General features: G+C 38.3%; 1 protein-coding gene across 2 annotated transcripts in view; it reads right to left on the bottom strand.

The window, feature by feature from the left end:
- UBE2W (ubiquitin conjugating enzyme E2 W) overlaps positions 1–14,796 on the bottom strand; it is a 32,359-nt gene extending 17,563 nt beyond the window's left edge. For both annotated transcript variants that reach the window (XM_084216900.1, XM_084216899.1), the window contains exon 1: positions 14,769–14,796. In XM_084216900.1, coding sequence (XP_084073026.1) covers positions 14,769–14,783 — 15 coding nt within the window. In that variant the 5' untranslated portion in view covers positions 14,784–14,796. The remainder of the gene's footprint in view (positions 1–14,768) is intronic.
- Positions 14,797–21,293: the final 6,497 nt, after the last annotated feature.

Below are 21,293 nucleotides of genomic sequence, written 5' to 3'. Positions count from 1 at the left end.
AAAAGAGCATGTTCAGTAGAAAATGAATGCGTTATCTATTAAGTTACAGAAACTCAATAACCCAGAAAAGCAAGACTAACACTCTCAGTGTTACAATGAAAACAGTTTAGAGCAAATAAATTTATCACATTGAAATAAGGGACTCCACAAAAAAAACTGACCATGATTATCTATTAAGCATAGGAAACTCCAGTGCAATTTTGATTAATGGTAAATTCCTAGACACAGCTCCTCACTGGATAGGGAAGGAAGGGATTTAGAGGTGAAGAAACATACAACTCTTCTGGATTTGTTCTTGATTCAGAGCAATATCCCAAACAAAACCAAATTTCAGCAAAAGGCATTATTTCTTTACAGGAACCTCCCTAACCCTATGCCTGCCTAAAGAACCTGTATTCCATTATATTACACCTTGATGGATTTTATGTATCTCAGCACTGCTCCCTCCCAAATAAATAGGTTCTCACCCTAGAATTATTCCAAACAGAAGAGCAACAACTGCTATTAGTAATGGCAGTGAACTTCATTTTTCTTATCTCCAGCTATACTGACAATCTGGATAATTTGCTTTGATATTAAAGACCAAAAGAAGCATCTTGTAATAAAATGACAGAAAGTCTGAAAGTGTTAAACAGTTCAAGTGGAAAAATGCTTTTAAAGATTGCCTAAGTATTAATCTTGCCACTAGAGACAGAAGTTAGTTTATATATGAAGATAATTACTTCTGTTGGACCAACAGACACACATTTAAGATGTGATTAAGCCCATTATTTGTCGGGGTTTTTTTCCCCCAGCTGGAATAATAAAATATACTCTATATTTTAAAAACACTCTACTATTCCACACCATAGAAGTTAATAGTTCCTGATCCGATGAACATATCTGAGTATCTTTAACAGGCCTTTACCGCACATCTTCAAAATCTGGGGTTTTTTTAATCAAATATCAACTCAATTATTTCTGTACAGAATAACAAAGAGCTGCTTATAGACCCTTCCAGAACATGAGAGCACTCCATAGAAACTGGAACAAAGCTGCAGAGGGCACAAAGTGCCTACTAACCAGAAATCCTTCAAACAGTAAAAAAAAACAAAACAAAACAAAACGTTTTAAGAGAGAGAATAAGTAACATTTAGAAAATAATCTTAAAATCAACTTCTCTGGTCAATGCATTCCAGTGTTTCACTAACCATGGTATAAAATGTTTCTTTTGTATCTTACCAAAATACCTCATGTTCCAATTTGTATCTCTTGCCCTTTGTCTTCCCAGAGTAGCTCTGTTACCCCTCATATCTTCCTATTATTTTGTTGCAGGCATCAGCAAGATCTCTCATTTGCCTTCTCTTCTTACAGCTGAAGAAACCCACTCTCCTTAGAGGTCACACAGTTCTGCCCCAGCCATCCTGCCCATCATCTGCCGGATTCACAGCAGAATCCCAATGTCTGTTCTGTACTGCACAGAACTCCAGATGTGCTCTCAAGTACCAGATAGGAGGAGAAGAATCACCTTCCTCGAGCTGCTGGCTCGATGCTTGTACAGACAGCCTAACATGCACCTAGGGATATTCAGAAAACTTGAAGATATTTTCCACAGATATTATGAAGGACTATTTTTTTTCTCTCTTTCTTAAAATAATTTGTCTTTTGCTGTGTCTCATTAATACAGAAACTGGATTATCAGGAGACTAATCTAGTTACAAAAAAAAGCTCTTAAATGAAGCCCTTAAAGACCAGATTCATACAGTTTAATTAGGAAACCGAGTTCCTCGTTATCACAGTAATTCAGAAAACATCTGAAGTTTGAATTTAAAAACTTGAAATTAATTTCTCTTCAGTGTTGAATAGTATTTGCTGACCAAAAAGGTTACAAAGGACAATAATTTTCTTACAGCAACACAGTCTAAACACCCACTCAGCTTCAAGACTCAAATGTACTTTGAAAAAACTTGACTCTGGTATATCAAGCTCATACACAATACCTACAAAAGACACATGGCAACTGCAAGATTCTCAAATCAAGCATTTTCAGCATCAAGGCTTTCCTACTGCTGCATGTTTCAGTGGGTAAGCTTTTCTTATATTTGACAGCCATAAGTGTAGAATTCTTGGTTTTGTTTTCACAAACATTCTAGAAAATTAGCAGCAATATACATAGGAGGACAAAATATAACAGGTTAACACTTGTCAGACAATTTTAACTCTTATTCGTAGAATCTTATAAAGTTAGGATTTAAAGACACTCTCCATCTTCCTAACATAAAAGGAGGTTGTGCTAAAAGCCTTTAACATTTTTTCACATCACTTTATCTCTTGCCTTTACAACTGGAAGAATTTTCTTTACAGTAAGAGATCTAGGTGGGTTGAATGAATTGTGGCCAAATTACTTCTCTTTGGCTTCATGGACGTGAAAGTGTTCTTTTATTTAGTTCAAGTCAGATGTGACTTTTCCCAATCTCTACTCAAGTAAACACTTTAAATGCAACGCAGACTGCCCTCAAAATACCCTTTGGCTGGTTCACTCTTCAAAAGAACCAAACATCCTCTCTCAATCAGACATGCAGTCTAAACAACCAACTGCAACTTTGATAACTTGTGGTCTTTATGGCTTCAGAAAAAACAGAGTCCCCATGATTGATACCACATTTTCGTTGTGTGCTTATCAAATGTCACATCAAGATACGTGGAAAATTTTTGCACAGTCAAAATATAGCTACTGCTCCTCCTTCACAACAGCTACAGCCCAATACAAGGAGAAAATCATGTTAATTCAATGTGATTTTTTTCCTTAAATACGTTTGGCTAATAGTCTTTGCTAATTGTTGATTGTTTGCTATAGGTATCAAAGACTATTTGGTCCAGCGATTTCCAGAAGTCAAACTTTCACATGGTAGTAGAAAAACAAAAGTAATATTTATCATCTGGAAACTCACTCAATAGAATTGTCAAAAAAAAAAAAAAAAAAAAAGATTCAGTTGTGTAAATACTTTTAAAAAGCCACCAACCCAGACAGCTAAATGTTAATTACTGACATAATATCCAGTGTCTAAAAGACATTGAATCTGCCCTTTTTGTTTGGCATGCTTTGTCATCAATTCAAGTATTTGTCACCTATTCTTTGCTTTGCTTTCCTATTTACAGGCACATCCCTTTCCTCATCTTTCTAATGATTTATAAGAACATCTTTTAATGCTTTTCAAACACACCAATTCAAAACAATGAATCGTGAGTAGATTTCACTCTTATATGCTTATCCTTTTAACAGGAATTACTTAGTTTCACTTTTCTATACAAAGCTTCCTCAATCTTCATGCCACTGAACAGGCCCTCATGGTGACACATTGACTTTTACGATTATTCTTATTTTTTTCCATATTGAAACAGCTTGATATCAGACATTATTATTTTTCTCTAAAAACCTGTAGCCCTTCAACACTCCAGCTATATTAAGACGTGCCTAACTAAAGTCAATTCTGCAACTGCTTTCAGCTTTTTCCTTACCATGAATGAGGAATACTTTTTTAATCACACTCAAGTTGCTTTCAGCCTCTCAACCAACTCCTTCAAGTCAAAATAGAAGCTAATGTAGCTATTCATGCCTAAAACAACCCCCAAACAGATGTTTTCCATACATTGATATTCTCTTGTGAGCTGTGCTTGCTTTACTGTCCTTTTCACATCACAAGACACTCTCTTCAATGTTTCTACTAATCCATCAAAGGATTTCATATAGAAGAACCTTCCTGCTTGTCCACTTTCTGTTAGGAAGGACTTGAAGAAAGCAGACTGCAGATTTATAGGGGAATACATGAAGGACGCATAGATAATCTAACTTTGACATTCTCCTCATTTTTGAGAGAGAATTTTATACTTAAACATTCTTGTAACACAACTTTAAAGTAAACCAGAACTAAAATGTATTAAATTGATAAAAACTTTCACAATCTAGAAGGAAACAGAACAGCTAAGTAAGAATATCAGAAATCCAAGACTGGTTAACAGCACAGTTCTTCCACTAAAGGAATAATCACATGCAAAATGCAAAGGAGTGACGTAACCAGTAGTTTGTAGAAGTATTTTCAAGTGGAAGTTTTTGAAATCAAAATTACTTATTCCTTACTTATATCTATCTCTACAGGAAAGGATGAATCAGGGATGAAATCAAAGAACACAGCTTAACACTGATCCAAGCATCACTTCCAAAAGAAGTTTATTCAAGTATTTGAGACATGACTGACATAGCAATGGTTTGTATCCTATTGCTAATTCTGTCGAACAGGATTTGTGCAACTCCTTCAATGATCCTCCACAGATTTTCTAAGGTATCAAACTCGTAAGACTTCTTACAGCATATGGAAAAAAGAACAAAAAATCAGCTGGAGTAAAATTCCTGACAGCTCCCCAGACAGCTCACAACTACCTCTATCATTTCTGTCCTGACAGACAGCACTTACTGTCTGCCACGGTTCAGGTTAAACGTATGTCTGAAGCCAGCAGCTTCTAGCAAAAATACACACTCCTCTTTCTCCAAACTGGCACATATCTTACTTGGTCACCTCTGGAATTGCAGAGGTAACATCTCAAATGCCACAGCTGAATTCCCACTTCAGTTGATTCTCCTTGAATCACATTAAGAAGCAGGCAGGGCCTGCACGTAAAAAAGATGCAACACGTGAAAAGGGAGAGGGGGCAGCAATATAGGACTGGAAGAAATTTACAGGTTTTCAATACTAGTATTTCAAAACCAGCCCTCAGTCGTTCACTTGTATGACTGAGCTGGATATTATAGCACATAAATGCTTTTTAACAGATACAAAATAATTTCACTGGTCTCTGTGTCCCTGTTAGCTATCTCAGGTGTCAATAACCTATATTCCTAAAGCATACATAGAATCCTCACCATCACATTGCCCAAAAACAGGGATTTTTTTTTTCTGATTCTATCATAAACAAAGGATGCCCATGGACAGACAGAACAACAGAGTTTAACCACAATCCCTCACAATGCAAAAGTATCTTCTTTACCCACCATGAAAACCTCCCTAGCTCTTGTAGGCATGTGAAAATTACCTTTCTCAACACCTTTAAAAAGAAGTATCATAATGTCAGTTCTAAGCCCATTGCCAGAACTCTTACAACAGCTTTGCCCCTCCCTTGAAAAAGTGGAGCACGGAGAGTTAAACTTTAACAGAGCTAAGGGCAAACAAAAACATGTCTACAGTGAAGTTAGAGGGGTCAATACCAAGTATACCTTACATACATACAGCTGACAGCACCTAGGCCAACCAGTAAGTGTTGCTTCAGGTAACATTTTATTCTTCATAATTGGAGTGGGAAAAGTGTACATACAGTGGTATATTGGCTGTTGATTAGCAGCAAAATATTAACACATTAATCCAATCAAGTTTGAATGTATGCCCATACTCCTGTATTATTATTTCTTATGAGTTGAAATTACAAACTTTGAAAACATAAATAATACAAAGAAAATAAAATTGCAATTCTTCAATACTTCACTTTTTGGTGTTTCAAGAAATGCAGCACAAAATGTGCAGTGTCTTAAATCAGCAATATCTTAAATGAGTCAACTAAATTATGAGCTATCTTAGTCAAATACCTTACCTACAAACAACCTATTTCAGTGATCTTCCTTTTCATAGAGAAATAAAGCAAGAAGGACCCCAAAGCAGATTCACAAAAGACATGATATATTAAGGGAAGTGGTAAGAACTTGGTAGAAAATAGCTAGGAGAAAAACAAAATTATCAGCAGAGTAGAAACATACAAACACAGCAAAAAGTGGCAAATGGACAAGCAGATTCCTTTCACTTCTGCTGGAGAAAATGTTTCATTGCCACACCTTATTTCACCATTAAAACAAGATGTGGTGGGCAATTTAACTGAAATGTGATGGCCATTTCACCTGAACCGGCAAGAACTCAACTAGTCATGTCCAATAAGGCAGTATCATGATGATATGAGGAAACAAAGTTGGAATAGCAGCTTCACAGACTAGGAAGCATGCAGGACCAAAACATTTGCACTTGTATTGTGTTACAAACCTCCTATTTCTATGCACTCAAACTCCCTTCTCTTCGTTTTAAGAAATGACCTGGACACTGTAAACTCAAATCTTAATCTGGCTCAAAGATCAAAGAAGAAGAAAACTAACTCATAAATAGTTAGAAGGTAAATATTAATCCCACAGGGCCTCCATTCTTCTATTTTGGTGTATATATATATTGGTAAAGCTGTTGTACCCTAGGGAGACCTAACAGTATTTCTTCTGTAACTACAAAAACTCTCTTCCACATCCAAAAATTTAAATGGGCCCAAACTCTGTTAGCACCAAAACACAGTCAGTAATATGATAACATCCTGACAAAGAATTTACATTTTGCTTATGAGCTACAGCCTGTCACCTCCTCCCACATTCAAGTTATAAAATGTTTCACAAAAAACATCCTTTCTGTTTTGGATAAGTTTTTACATGCAGGAGACAGTCACAGTACAGAGACAAACAGCAAGCTTGTCGCAGAACAGAAGCTGCAAACAGGCTGCAATGACAGTGTTGTACAACACCGCCATGTTGACTCATAAGCAAAGCTTCACTGTTAGTACCAGCTACTAGCCTGAGAGCGTATGACCACTAGAACTCTATTTTCAGTATTTCAGTTTCTTCCATTCACACGTTATTTACTGACAAGTGCCTCAAATCCAGAATATGAAGATCTAAACACCAGGTAGATAGTTATGCTTTTCAAACTAAACTCATCTACAGAAGAAAAAATCCAACATATTTTAAACAGTTGAAGTATTCCAGGAACTCACTGCACATTACTCTCTAATTAAAATACCAAAAAGTTGTCAAACAGAAGAGAAACAACATAAAGACTAACAATGGTGTCATTTAAGAAAAAGTCACCTGCTACACTCCATCTCGCTATTTAAGTAATCTAGAGAATGACACTTCCTACAAATAAAAACCCCTTTATTTCCCAGTCAACCAGGTCATTCAAGAAAGCCCATGCAGATTATATCCCATAATTCAGGTGAGATCATTTGCTCCAGACTCTCAAACACACGAACCATCCAGATACTTGATTATCACAATCCTGCCTGAATTCTTCCTATCAAAGTTGTTCTAGCAAGCTTTAGTCAAGGCACAGAGAAGGAAAGATGGATAATCATCTGGATGTGGTCAATTAAAGCTTCAGCAAGATGCATAACAAAACAGCTCCACAAAATACTCTGTCCTTATTAAAAAGTAATACTGGGATTTTAGCTCAAAGAATTGTTTTTCAGTTTTATCTATTTTTGGCTGAATAGCAGGTTTTCAATCTATACTGAGAATGCAGAAGCAGATTAGTCTCCTCCTCATTTCTAATAAAACATGTTAACATCTGGCAACTGATTTCTAATGTTATTTCCTCAGACCAATCCTGACTTCAAGATCTAAACGTCAAGAATTTTACACATTGTTCTCATTTTAAAGGAACCAAATGGCAATGCATGAATCTTTTTTATCTAAGTTCCTATCACTCATCTTTTGTTCTTCTGAGCATTTAAAAATTTAAAAAATCCAGTTATGAATTGAGGGTGGTGGGAGGAAAGATTGCTGATTTCTCAGTTTGATAACAGAATATTATCTTCATATGCTCCAAGATATTCTAAAATATTTGACTGAAAGGTCAAAGCAACAGTCCTCTTTAAAATAGAACAATACACTTGACTTAAACTCACTAACAGACAAGATCAACCTGAAATCGTAACTACAGTATAATTAAAGATAAATCACAATAACTATACACACACAAAGGAAACATTCTGTACTTCACAGTCTGAAAAGCTTTTTGCCAGATAATCAATTTTTTTACAATGAACCTGTCATTTGAAAACAAATTAAGTGGAATCCACTATTACAGGATAAGATGAAACTGACAGCGAGTCATCTGCTTTGTAAATGGAGTCTTTAAATGTACCAACGCCCAGCACAAGCCTCACACAGTAATAAAAAGTCAACCACAGATAATTTTATCTTTTAAAGAAAAGATTCTGCCACTATTTGAATTGCTTCAGTTAAAAAAATTAATTTAAGAAAATAACAAAGGCAGGCACAATGAGGTCAACCATATGTTTACCAGCGAATTTCTCATCCTTATAAAAACATTCCAATAGTTGGTAACCACGATAAAGTGCTCTATTTTGACAAAGAGCATTTTAGAGAGAAAAAGAGGTAAAACATTTGAAGTAGCAAACAGCAACAAGATTTAAATACTCATTCAATCCATGCACCTAAATATGACAGGGGGAGAGTTTTTAACTTAAGAAGGGTCAAAGAAACCGAATGGATTTAGGTTTCTTATTACTGGCCACCAATTCCAAATGAAGAAGAAATAAATAAATCAATATGAACAAGTGACATCAAATTCTATGAAGCATTTTATTCCAGCAGACTTTTAGGGACAATATTTGCTATGCTCTACTAAACTATTATCATCATTTACTGACACATATACAGATTTTCTTCTTGAAGCTGATTAAGCAGTGCTTTTAATTAAGTTGAATTAAAAAAGATTACAAAAAACTTTGTATTTGTAATCACCCAAGGAGAAACCATAATTTTCTAGTACTGTGTATGAAAGGATGAATAGCTGGTGTCCTCAATGAGATCATTAATTAGCAAAAATGAGGCATCTCACAATTCCTGACTTACCACCACTAACTTCTGTCTTTCCTTTACTAACACATTACTATTGCTTTTAGGAAGGTAAATTATAAGGTTCTCTCTCTTCTTTCCCTGCCATCTCTGACTGATACCTGTTTTTCATGCCAGTAATTAAGGTCACCTGAGGAAAAATAAGTGAACAAAAAACTAAACTGCAAAGGCTTGCACAGATTCCAGAACACATTTTTGAACAAAGCAAAGTAAAAACAACAACAAAAAAAAAAAAAAAAACAACAAACAACGCAAACAACGGCAAAGGCTCGAACAAATTCCAGAACACCTTTTGAAAGCCTTCAACTATCAAAAGCAGGCAGAAGATATGTTACGTGACCTTCATTGATCACAAAATGTTGCTTACTGGCTCTTTTTATTTAAAGCCTTTAACCTATTTATTTTCATTTGCTTTCAGTAAATGAAGTTGTAACAGGTTTCAGTGAATAGATAATACTATCTCTTCCTACCTTCAAAAGACAAAAACTATATATCCAGCTGACAGTTCTGTCACAGTCCTTCACTACTTCAAAGCCATGCAAGACACACAACATTTCTGGCTCCAAGTACTGAGTAAAAGAATTTCGTCATCCTCTTCCCCTCTGCCCTAGTGGAAATTTTAGCCTGTAATCTGCTTGAACGCTCATCTCTCAGTTGTAAACCAAGGCTGTGTGAGAGACATGATCTAATGATTTGAAGGCTTTTACGCCGGTTGCACACAGCCGTAACCGTGGGTGAATTCACTGGGAGTTGTGCCTTCTCTCTTTCACATGAATAGGGGTAATTTAACCTCAGTCTCTGGGCGTAGTCGCCAGTATGGCCTATACCTGTACAATATATAGTGAAGATCCTTTAGTCTAAAACTCTTTGCTTGGTAGAACTGGAGCAAACAATTAAAGAAAGTACTTGATCACCGAGTTTTGCACATTGTTTGAGCTAAGCTGCTTTAGCTTATTAATGACAAACCCACAGAGCCTTCCAAGGGAGCAGCTTAACAAGACAACATTCCCTGGCTCTTGCAAATGTATTGTGTTATATTTTTCTCTTCTCAGAACTTGAATAGCTAGGCCTAAACACAAGATACTATAAAACTCAGAGCAAAAAATATTCGTAATCAATCAGAATTACTCTTCTTTACAACAAACACTTGTCTACTTTATTTTCCTGATTGAAATCATACACATATGAACGTGTGTTCAACATGACAGGTTGAAAGCATCCATGGTTTTTTCCATTTTAGCTGTACAGTTGGTCTATTTGTAAGGAAGAGCTGCTGATAGTACTCAGGGGACACTTGTTTCAATAAGCTTTTCTACTACTGCTTTCTTTCTCTGAAGTGAATTCTTCCATCCTAGCTCAAAAATACTGCAGCTGCTGCACAACAAAGTATTTCCCAAAATTCTATTTACACAGGCAGATACAAAAACAAGCAAATGAAACTCCTTAGGGCCTAAAGCCATAACTTCTATTTTATTTATCTTTATTGAATGAAGACTATAAATGTTAAACTTCAATTGATATTAAAGACAAAACTTTATTAATAAACTCCCAAGATTAAATTAACTTATCTTGGTAAAATTACTAAAAGTTTTGTATTTATCTTACTTCACTCTAGCATGGTTACATACCAAAGCTAATATAGCACACATCAGTACAGACTGATTACCAAAGGTTATGTAAAGGACTAAAAATCTCTTAGTGGACAGAAGAAATTATTTTTACTGTCTACTCATTCCGGTTTCAGTTAAGGTACTCACATTTCTCAGTTTAAATAATTACTGAAATTTTTATCCTCAACAGCATTTTACCAATGGAACTACTAAATACTTTATTAACTACCAATAATTTTATTCTGTTAATATCCCAGAATTGGTTATATAGCTACAGTACGCACCCATTTTCTTTTTTTCTTTTTTGAAAAAATACAAATAGCATCCCGTACTATGACATTTAACAGTACAGAACCAATGTGCATAACCATCCAAGTTCCAATTCACTGAAAGCTTCCCTCACTTAAGGTTGGGGCATTTTTTTGGAACACACCATAAAAATAGTTTAATACATTTTTTCTGGACAAAGCTTTTAAATAAGAACAAATTATTGCCAAATCATTAAATAAAAACACTGCCAATGTTGAGCAAAGATTGCACAATAAGTAATTGTTCTGAGAACAGCTGGAAACACAGAACTTCCACTAACACTAGAAGCACAGGTAAAGAATAGAAGGAAGTGTAACCAAGAGTGTATGTGGTTTTTCTGGAGATTTCAGTGGCCTGTAAATATTTACCTCAACCCCCACCCCACTGACTGAAAATATTGGGGTGAAATTTGCAGGAAGTTTTCGTATTGTTACCAGCTTGCATTCTGTGATACAAGTTCACTGGGATCTCAAATTGGCCATGAATTCGCATTGCCATCTCAGACAGTTATTTTATGAAACAGCTGCTTAGACACATATTTTCAAAAAAAATTCTATTGATGGAACAAAATTTTTCAAGTAGCACTTTATTTTGTTGCGTGCAGGTAATTTGATGGTAGCCCACCACAGCCACAGCAGTTTTCAAGGCATAACACAGAAGCACAGTGAAAGACAACATCCTACACTCTTTACTGAGGTTGTTTGTGTCATTAATCACATTAGCTCTGCATTCAATCAGATGTAAATACCTACAAGTACAAATCTTATGTGCCTAACTTTACAGAATATATGAGAAGTTATTCTGGTGATAAAAAAACCTAAAATCATCCCTCTAAATATTCTCACAATTTCACAAATAAATCCAGGGTTTGTAGCATTTAAACTAAAAAGAAGTGAAAGGGAGATCATAGTAATTAAGATGTCATTATTACTAATAAAGTCAATCTTTCAAGTTTATGATGTAAATAGTTCATATCTGAACATTGAGGGAAAGGCTTTAATAATTTAACACTTGGTACAGCAATGATGTATTTTCTGTACATTTTTAACTGAACTTCCTTATTCTATTTTTACTTGCTCTTCCATTCATAAGACAAGTCCTGCATTTCCAGCTGTTCTGAGAACTGTTTACTATTTCTCCAGCATTTGCCTTTAAAGGACTCAGATTACTAAAGATTCTATATCAGAATTTTCTAGAGCAAACCCATTGTCTTCCCTTGTTCTACATTACTTGTACCTTTTCAGAATATTTCTGTGTTTTTATCCAGGAGAACTTTGCACAAGTTTGGGCTTTTTCTGGAAAAAATTCTTGAAAATAAGTGTTCTTTCCTTTAAAGGCTTGTCTGGGGTAAGTTAGCTTTTTTTAAGAAAATATATGATTTGCAAAAACTTATGCAAACCAGGTTTAAACCAGTCCAGCAACAGCAAATTAGCAACAACACTGTGGTTAGAAAACAAAACACAAGACCTCATAAGCATTGGCTTCTATTACCACAGAAAAAAAGGGGTGGCAGAAAACTCCCATTAAAGACTGTCCACACAGACAAAAATCACTGTAATGTAAATGATACACACAAAGGCTCAAAGTCACAAGTTACTATCCTTCCACTGAACTGCAGTAACTGTTCAGGTCCATGCACAGAGCCATTAGCAAAAAGAGACAATTTGTTACAAGTTTCAAAGCTTCACTGTAGACTAAGAGCAGGCTAATTAGATAACTCTGGTAACTTAATCTGAGACTTCAGTGGATCTGTTAAAATAAAATGTAATTAACCTGGGGTATCATACACTGTTGTATAAAATTACAGCAGTTTAAGTAACTAGAACTTACTCTGTGCAATGTATCATTTTTAACAATAAAATCCATAATAGTACAGTGTCAAACCACTGGTACAGTCTGAGACAGCAATGAGTTACACAAACATTTCAGGTAAACACAGTATTTAAAAAGACTATACTTAATCACTAAAAGAACATCTCTTTGTTGTGTCAGGCAACTTAGAAGATAGCAATAATTATAATAAATTATTCTGAACCAAAAAAAAACCCACTTAAAATTATAGCTACCAGTTTCCTTTGTAATACATTTTTTCACACTGAACACTTAAATGTTAATTGACAGATTTCAAGATCCTGAATTCTTACAGACCTGGGAGAATGTCCACTATAAACTTAATAGTTCACTTACTAAATTTTCATTGATGCTTCCTGTTTACAAGTCCTTTCCAACATGCTAAACTACATTATTAAATTAGTAGTTTACTGAAGATAGGAGAGCATCGTGCAATTAGCCACATATAGACAAAAAAACCTCCATAAATGTCCTTGAATCTCTTATCAAAAGACAACAGAACATCACGTAAGAAAACAAAAAGTGTCATCTTACAGCTTGTATTTCTAAAATGAAAGCAATTACAACATCAGGTTTAACACGGCTGTAATTTCAGGAAGCAAGTATTACCCTACACACATCTGACATTTAGGCAACATTTGTCATTCATGTATCCTCAACCTCGTTTAATATGTAACCATTTTTTCCCCTTTACAGAAGGAGCAACAGGATTTAGGGTGAGGCAGGCTGTAGAAGGTCATTTACTAGGCCAGAGACAGCGACACAGCACAGCTTTACCAAGTCCTTTTAAAAAGTGCCTCTTTCCTGGTTCACAGCTGCCATTTCCCTACTGTTCACAGTTTTATAAAAGACACTTCTTAATAAACTACAGCCTCTATTTTGCAGCTGAGCTTGTAAAAGTCTGCCTATTAGAAGAAGAGCATTGCAAAAATGCATTTGTCAGATAGAGCTAATAAAACTAAGACACATCAGACTACCTGCCTAAGCTACTGCTAAAAGAACATTCTGTACAGTATGTTCAATTTCTTGATCTCGTTTCATTTCAGTAACTCTGAAAGACACACCATGGAATGGGGGGGAGGGGGAGTTATGCTTCTAAACTTCAGGAGAATAATTTTTATCCCAGACAATTCAATTTAACATTTTAACTATTTTTGGCTATACTAAATCCAGGTGATTAGGAAAATTAAACAAATTTCACTCATTTTGTACACTCTTTCTGTGCTGTTCTATTACTAGTGACAAAAAATGTGAGCTATACTGGACCAAAATGAGAGGAAAGGAGATCTAGATGATCCAAATATAAAAACAAAATGGAAAACTATAAATATCCAAGGAAAAGTAGAGAAGTTGCTGGTTAATTAAGAAGAGACAGGGGCCACTGCCACAAAACGTAGAAATCTCTTTTCCTGCCCCAGTCATAATAATGCACCACCCACTCAGAGCAGCGCACAGTGAAAGTGATCCATTCTACCAGAGCAATTTCTGCAGCCCCTATTTCAGAACCCCTTCAGAGCCGGTATGAATGAATAATTCAGCTGGAAATACCTGTCAGGCAGCAGGATCTTCCATCCTACTGTACCTACAGCAATACCATCCGGCCGAGAAAGCCAGACGCTCCCTGTCCACAGAGCTGACACCACAGCGCAACCTCATTTTACGGAGAGAAAGAGAGCCCCACGGGCAACACGCGGCTCGGAGCAGGACACGCCTGTCCCTGTCCCCCTTGTGCGGGGAATTACAGCGCCGGAACCTCAGCAACTCGGAGCTATTGGTGACAGTCCCCACGATGCCACAGGGAAGGAGGGTCCCGCTGACCGCCCACCCCGCACGGTGCGATACACATTGCCACGGCGCCCAGGGAAGCTGCGGCCCCCCCAAGTCCCGGGGGACAGGGATCCCCTCGCCCTTCCCTCGCCCGCCCGTGAAGCGGCGGCATCGCTGCCAGACGCCTCCCTGAGGCGCCTCTTCCCCCGCGCCCCGGGCCCGGTGCCTCCCCCCGCGCCCGCCCCGCCCGCCGCCGTCCGGGTCCCAGCCTCGCCCCTCACACCTCTGCGCGTCTCACCTCCATCCCGGCCCTTCCCCGCCGCCACCTGCCCTCCCCGGCCCCGCCACCCGGGACCTCGACGCCCTCAACTTCTGCCCGGGCGGTTTCTCCCTCCGCGCCGCTCTTCGCGCAGCGCCACGCAGGCAAGCGGCCGAAAGAACGGCCGCTCCGGTCTTCCCCCGCCGCCAGCGCCCGGCCCCAGCGCTGCCCCCGGGCTCCGCCGCAGACGCCTCACCTGCATCGACGCCATGATGGATCCGCCTCCTCCCCCTCCCCTCTGCGCCGCCGCCGGGGCGGCCCCGCCCCGCGCTCTCCCCGGTCACGTGCCCGTGCCGGCCCGTTGAGCGGCTGCGCGTGCGCGGGGCTTGGGCGGGCCGAGGGCGGTGCGGGCGGGCGGTGTTTGTTTGTGGGCTGCGGCTCCCGCGGACAGGGAGGCTCCCCCGCTCTGCCCGTACCGTGCTCGCCCTGGGCCGGAGCGGGAGCGGCGCAGTGTCCATCACCGCCAGCCGGGAAGGGGTTGATCCCCAGCCTGCTTCAGTTTGTGAAGGTTTTTAGAGCTGTACCTGCAGAGTGTTTAAGTGCCTCGGTTAATGCGGACTGCGCCCCTCCGTTTTGTGCCCTCCGGGCTCTCCTCACTCCTGGTGTGCCCTTGTGGGAGGGCCATACAATCATAGAACCACGGGATGTTAAGGAGTGGGAAGGGACTTTGGAGATCATCTAGATCCGACACCCCGCCATGGGCAGGGACACCTCCCAGCAGACCAGGCTGCCCAGAGAGCCCCTTCCAGCCTGGCTTCGGACACTGCCGGGGATGGGGCATCCACAAACCTCCTCTTCCAGCGCCTCACCACCCGCGCTGTAAAGAATTTCTTCCTGATATCTAACCCAAATCCCTCTTCTTTCAGCGTGTCCCATTCCTCCGTGCGCTGTCTCTAGATCCCGCTGGGCGGGCCCGGGCCCGCGGGGCCGAAGGGCTGCGGGGCAGCGCGGCGGGCGCGGCTCTCCGGTGAGCGGCTCTCCTGCTGGGCACGTCCCTGGGGGCTGCTCTGCCGCGGGGCATCTGATTTTCCTGCACTGGTGTCTGCTGGCGTACGAGTCCAAATGAACGTGGGCGTATTTTAAGTCGGAGCACTTCTGGATTCTATATTTTCCTTTCCTGGACTGGAATAATCCCTGTCCTTTGTACCAGATGATTTTGCCTATCTGTGTAGGTGAAAATAAACAGGCAGCACTCAGTAGAGTGACCGTGTGCAGTCAATAAATTGAACAACTTGCGGAAACGCGCTTCATAAAGCTGTTATTTCTGCTGTAGTATTTCAGACTTAATGGATCTTCAACACAACTCTACAAAATGTTTATCCAAAGACAACCTATAAAATTTATAATCCCAGTGGTTATGTAAAACTAAGGATTTAACAGAGAAACTGATTTTATAGGTCATTATAATCCCCATCTTCCCACAGCTTATGCTGCACATTCCAAAAACACTGAAGCCCCTTCCTCTGTCCCTTCACCCCTCTCCTTTCTGATGTTAAAAAATCCATGCATCACCTCTGCCCCAGTGGTAGCCCTGATTTTTTCTTCAGAGATGGCCTTATAAGCAAAAACTGAATTATTGAACCATTGTTTGCAGTTTGTATTACCTTTGAAATCTTCTTTAATTTTAGACATCTAGAAGGGTTCTGTACTGTCTACCTTGTTCAACCATATTACTTACTCTGATGCAAGTACTATCTTTATGTACAAGTTTCACCTTCTGGTATGTTTTTAATATCCAGTTAACTGGAGGAAACACAAAACCTCAGCACAACATAGCATCGGTTTCCAACTTTTATCCAGCGTCAAGACTGTCATCGACGTTAAAGCAAGCACACAAACTTTGGGGTTTACTTAAAAGGCAGAACCCTTTAAGTGGAAGAAGACAGCAGGAGTATCCTCGCCCTGTGAGGTAGCTGCAGAAGTGAACAAGCCCCTTGGCTTTGCAGGAATTTGCTGAAGACAGAACCAATATTTGTTGATTTTTGAGTAGGAAAGGAAATTAGCCTGCCAAAAGTAAGGATGGGAAAAGTACTGTCATTTAGTTGCATCCTATACATTTGTCTTCTAAATTCAATTCTCATTCACAAACTATGGGCTCCTGATGCCATGCAACCTGACATTGCTCAACCATGTTTCCTATGGAAGTCAGTATTTATTACTATATGATTTTTGCAAGAGCATTTAGGTTGCAGAGGATTTGTTGCATTAAGCAGATGCATAGAGCTGGTAAAGGTTTCTCTTTCCTGCAATTCTTCAGAATGAACTTAGGCTGTTACAGCACTAAGTGGAACATTTCTGTTTTGCTAGCTGTCGTTGTTTTGCATGATCCAAACATATGTTTATCCTAAAATACATCTCTTAATGCCATATGCCACAAAGACAGGAAGAACATCAAGTTTAAGCAATGGACATGTGTTCAGTTATAAACATGGACATATTGACTATCTCTGTTGATGTAATCACAGTGAGATACAACTGATTTCAAACCATTATACTCAGTTTCTTAAGCCTCTTCCAGAAAACCCTGTTGAAGGTCAGAAGATATAAAGCAGCATAAGCTTCTGAATGGCGCAACACTTCCCAGGCTGCAAGCTGGTTTTGCATGGAAAGATCAGCTTTGTGGTCTTAGGCAAATTGTATTCTGTACAAACATGACTTCTACTCTGTAATAAAAGAAAATTACCTCTGGATGAAAAGGCACTTTTGCAAAAAAAATCATAGCTTCTAAATGCCCTTATGCTCAATAAGTCTATTTTATGTATCACACAGAGCTTTTCGATGTTAAAAACAAGTTACCTATGATGTTTTTTACTGAAGTATTATTTACTGAGATAACTTCATCCATGCTGCAAATTCTATTCCTGAGGATAGTAGGCATGAAAAGCAAGGGACACTTTGCCCTGCATATAAATAGAGCATGAGTTAATTACTACCTACTCAATCCTAACTGGGTATGTAAGTAATTAAAGCATTACGCTACAGCTGAAACTCACGGGCAGAATTCCCCATCCCTGAATACACTTTGAGTTTATTCTTACCGAACTACCAAAGGTGTCTTTTATCACTGTTGTCACATCTTGGTTTTTTAAAGTGTCATGCAATGCCTAATATATATGTGAAACATTTTTTTTTAGCTCCTTGTCATCATGGGAATAGGGCATTCTGGAGAATTATCCCTGTGTTTTATTGGGTTTTTTCCCTTTCCTCATTTCTTAGTTGCAAAGATGTTTTTGTACAGCACATAATGCTATAGGGATTAGGGAATCAGTCCCATAAGCACAGTAAGAAAACAAACACTATTATCAGACTCCCAGAACGAATATATGAATATCAGTATCTTCTTAAATTATCCAGTAATCCTACTAAGGAAAGGCCCTAATTCCCAGAGAAGGTAGATTTCACTAGGAGTAAGTCATTGTAATTTGGTTTTCATTTCAGTTTTGACCTTTACCTATGCAAAACATAGAAGAAAACACTTCTGCAGTTAACCCTTCCTAATCTGTTGCAGGTATAGAGATGGATGACACAATAACTGGTTTCTTAAAAAGACTGCTTTAGTATTTAGCTAAAGCAGTCTGATCTTTCACCAGTCAACCTAAGTTTTGCCAGAGATTTCAAGGATCAGAGTCCTGGGTCCCAAATATTCAAAGCATATGGGGTAAGATTTAATTTAATCTGTTATCTTCATTATTTCAGAGGCTATCTTACACTGATCTGATCAAATACATGATTATGACTCACATATTGAAAACATATGGAACAAATAATGAAATTGTACCTGCTACTAAAAGTTTTTTTGTAAATATTCTTGAAGTTGACATAAAAATCCACTTTTCTTCAGAGTTTGCATAACCTTTACAGGAAAAATGCAACTAATGTTCAAATTACATTTATTGGATAATTTTCTGATATACCAAGACAGTTTCACAAAGGTAAAATATAATTCTTGATTAGGGTGCCTATAATTTTATGTTCTATTCTCGTGTTGGCCATAATGTTTTCAAATGTCAACAAACATTTTTTCCTCAGTTCTCACCTTTTTTTTTTTTTGTATCATTTTTCTACACACTGAACTGTCACTACCTGCCCCTTTATGATTCCTGGTGCTAAAATGACACGAGAGCTCAATTTCTTTCACCTGTGTCCACTGTACTTTTTAGCTTTTCATCTTGTCTCCTTGCGCAGAAGTCAACTGTACATTCATGTTAACTCCCCTCATTACTTGAGTGGCATCACACCTGTAATCTGCAGGGCCAGGAGACTGCATCTCCTGAGCATGGAGGACTCCCTGTGCCTCAGAGGAATTATGCCAACTGTTTCTTCCGCTCCTGCCAATTTAGGAAGGGCACCAAGTTTAAAAACTCTGTGGAATGAAGATCATCTTATAAACAAGCTTGGTGCACCTGCAGAAACCATCAACTAAAATTGCAGAATCAAACCAATACAATATTATATCAAGAATATAAAAGTAACAAATTGCACACATAGCTAAAAATTAAAATAGCCTATTAAAACTTAATTAAATTTGCAAGATAGCTTTGAGCTGTTGAGATTTTATTGTTGATTTATTCTTTAGTGATTATGTAGGTTTTTCATCAACATTTATTTAATTTTCATTTTAGTTCTTAATAGTAACAGGCAAAATGTCATTTCCATCCCAGGACTTTCAAAGGGATGAAAAGATGCTAAGGAAAAGTCTCACCTTATTCCTAATCTGCTACAAGGGCGGTTCCTGCAGGACAGGGTAATCTTATTCTCAGACGACATATGCCTCCATTTCTTCTCTTGTTTAGGACTTGACAATTTTGAAGCCCTGGATGATCTGGGGCTTTCATCTTATCCACAGGAAGATTAAACTACCAATGTAATTTCCTTCAGATCAGAAAAGAATTTTCATATATTTCTAATATTTTATATTATGTGGAGATACAGTTATAATTACAGTTGTAATTACTGGAGTGCAAGAAGGAGGACATGGGGCTAGGGAAAGGGGTGGAATTGCCTGCTTTAGTAATATGCAGAATCACAGAATGGGTCAGGTTGGAAGGGACCACAGTGGGTCACCTGGTCCAACCTCCCTGCTGAAGCAGGGGCATCCCAGAGGAAATGCTCAGGGTTATATCCAGGAGGTTCTTGAATATCTTCCCAAGTGAGGGAGGCTCCACAATCTCTCCAGACAGCCTGTTCCAATGCACAGTCACCTGCACAGTAAAAAAGCTCTTCCTCATATTCAGGTGGAACTTTCTGTGCATCAGTTTCTGCCCATTGCCTCTTGTCCTATTGTTTGGCACCCTGTGCTGTAATTACCAATTTGTAGTAATTGTCAAGCCATGTTTTTAGGCAGCAGGAGTCCTCTAACTATTTTAAATGCTGCAAAGATAAAAACTTATGAAGACAAAAGCTGTAAAAATTTAATGATGACTGGGTAGGGCCTATAGTCAATTAAGTAGATGAATGCATTTAAAAGTGTAATGTTGTGTAATTATTAAAAGTTCTTCCACATCAAAAGCATCCACAGCCCATGTGAGCAGGTTGATTACTGTGTCTGTCAAATCCAAGTATTCAGGAGCTGCTCAGTGATAGTACCCCCAAGATTTGAACCTAATTATAATTTAGTAATTTTATTTTATCTCTAAAACCTGTGATCTAGAGGCTTCTCAGGTGACTCCAAGAGTTACATGGATACCTAGTTCATGGTGTTATTAGGAATGCAGAGGAGTGAGTCTGACTTCATAACCAACAAAGAAGATAATGATAAAGAATTTTGAAAATGAAGTAGCTGTTTGGTTTTGCCAGCCTAGAAGCAAGATAAAACTACTAAAGAGGCATCTTGGGTAACCTCTACAGATACAGATGTGTGATAAACCACCACAGTTCCCAAGGGCTGAGAAGGAATTCCTCCAGCTGTGCACATCAGACTGCACACTGCCTTTACTGGACCCTGCACACACTTCACAGAGCTTGAAGAATTTTATTTCACAGGCCTGTACACCAAGATGACACTGGTCCAGCCAGTCAGTTTTTTAATGTCCCTTGGGAAAGACAAGACTTCATATGGGATACCATGAACCAGAACCATGATATAAAAACAGAATGGGTGAGCAGTTGACTATTTCAGCTGAGTATTTTCAGATGTTCTCTCCTTAAGTCACAGTTGTTTGTTACAAGTCAAATATCTATGACAACTGTGAAAGCTGCTTAAATGTTAAATATTGATATATCATTTTCATGTTCCATTTGTAGCAAACTACAAATAATTCTGACTCAAATGGAGTGTCACTTCTGAAAAACATTATATGTCAGCTTAGTATGGTAATGCAGGAAGCTTTTCCCTGTATAGAAAGAGAAAATAAATCCTTTGTGCCAAATGCATTCAAATTCTAGATATTTTTTAAGCTTGGTGATACCAACTAAAATTGACAACTTTTTAATCTGCATAACAGGCATCCCATTGTTTTGCTAGACAGAGTAAGAAAAATTCAAAGCAACATAAGATACGGATTATGTATTATTTATAGTTTTGTGTAGCGGTGATTTGGTAGATACATTTTTTATTAGTGTAAATAGGATACCAGTAGCATTTTTTCATGGGAAGAAAAGCCTTAGCTATGAATTCTCACCTGAAAAGGCAGTTTTCGATGTGAATTGATGGAATTAACAGTATTTATTTTTTTAACTTTAAAGTAACTTCTAGTTGAAGAAAGAAATTAACTACAAATAA

Source organism: Fringilla coelebs, assembly GCF_963513975.1.
Source record: "Fringilla coelebs genome assembly, chromosome: 1".
NCBI lineage: Eukaryota > Metazoa > Chordata > Aves > Passeriformes > Fringillidae > Fringilla > Fringilla coelebs.
The sequence above is the reverse complement of the archived record's forward strand: the minus strand, read 5'-3'. Positions and strand labels throughout refer to the sequence as shown.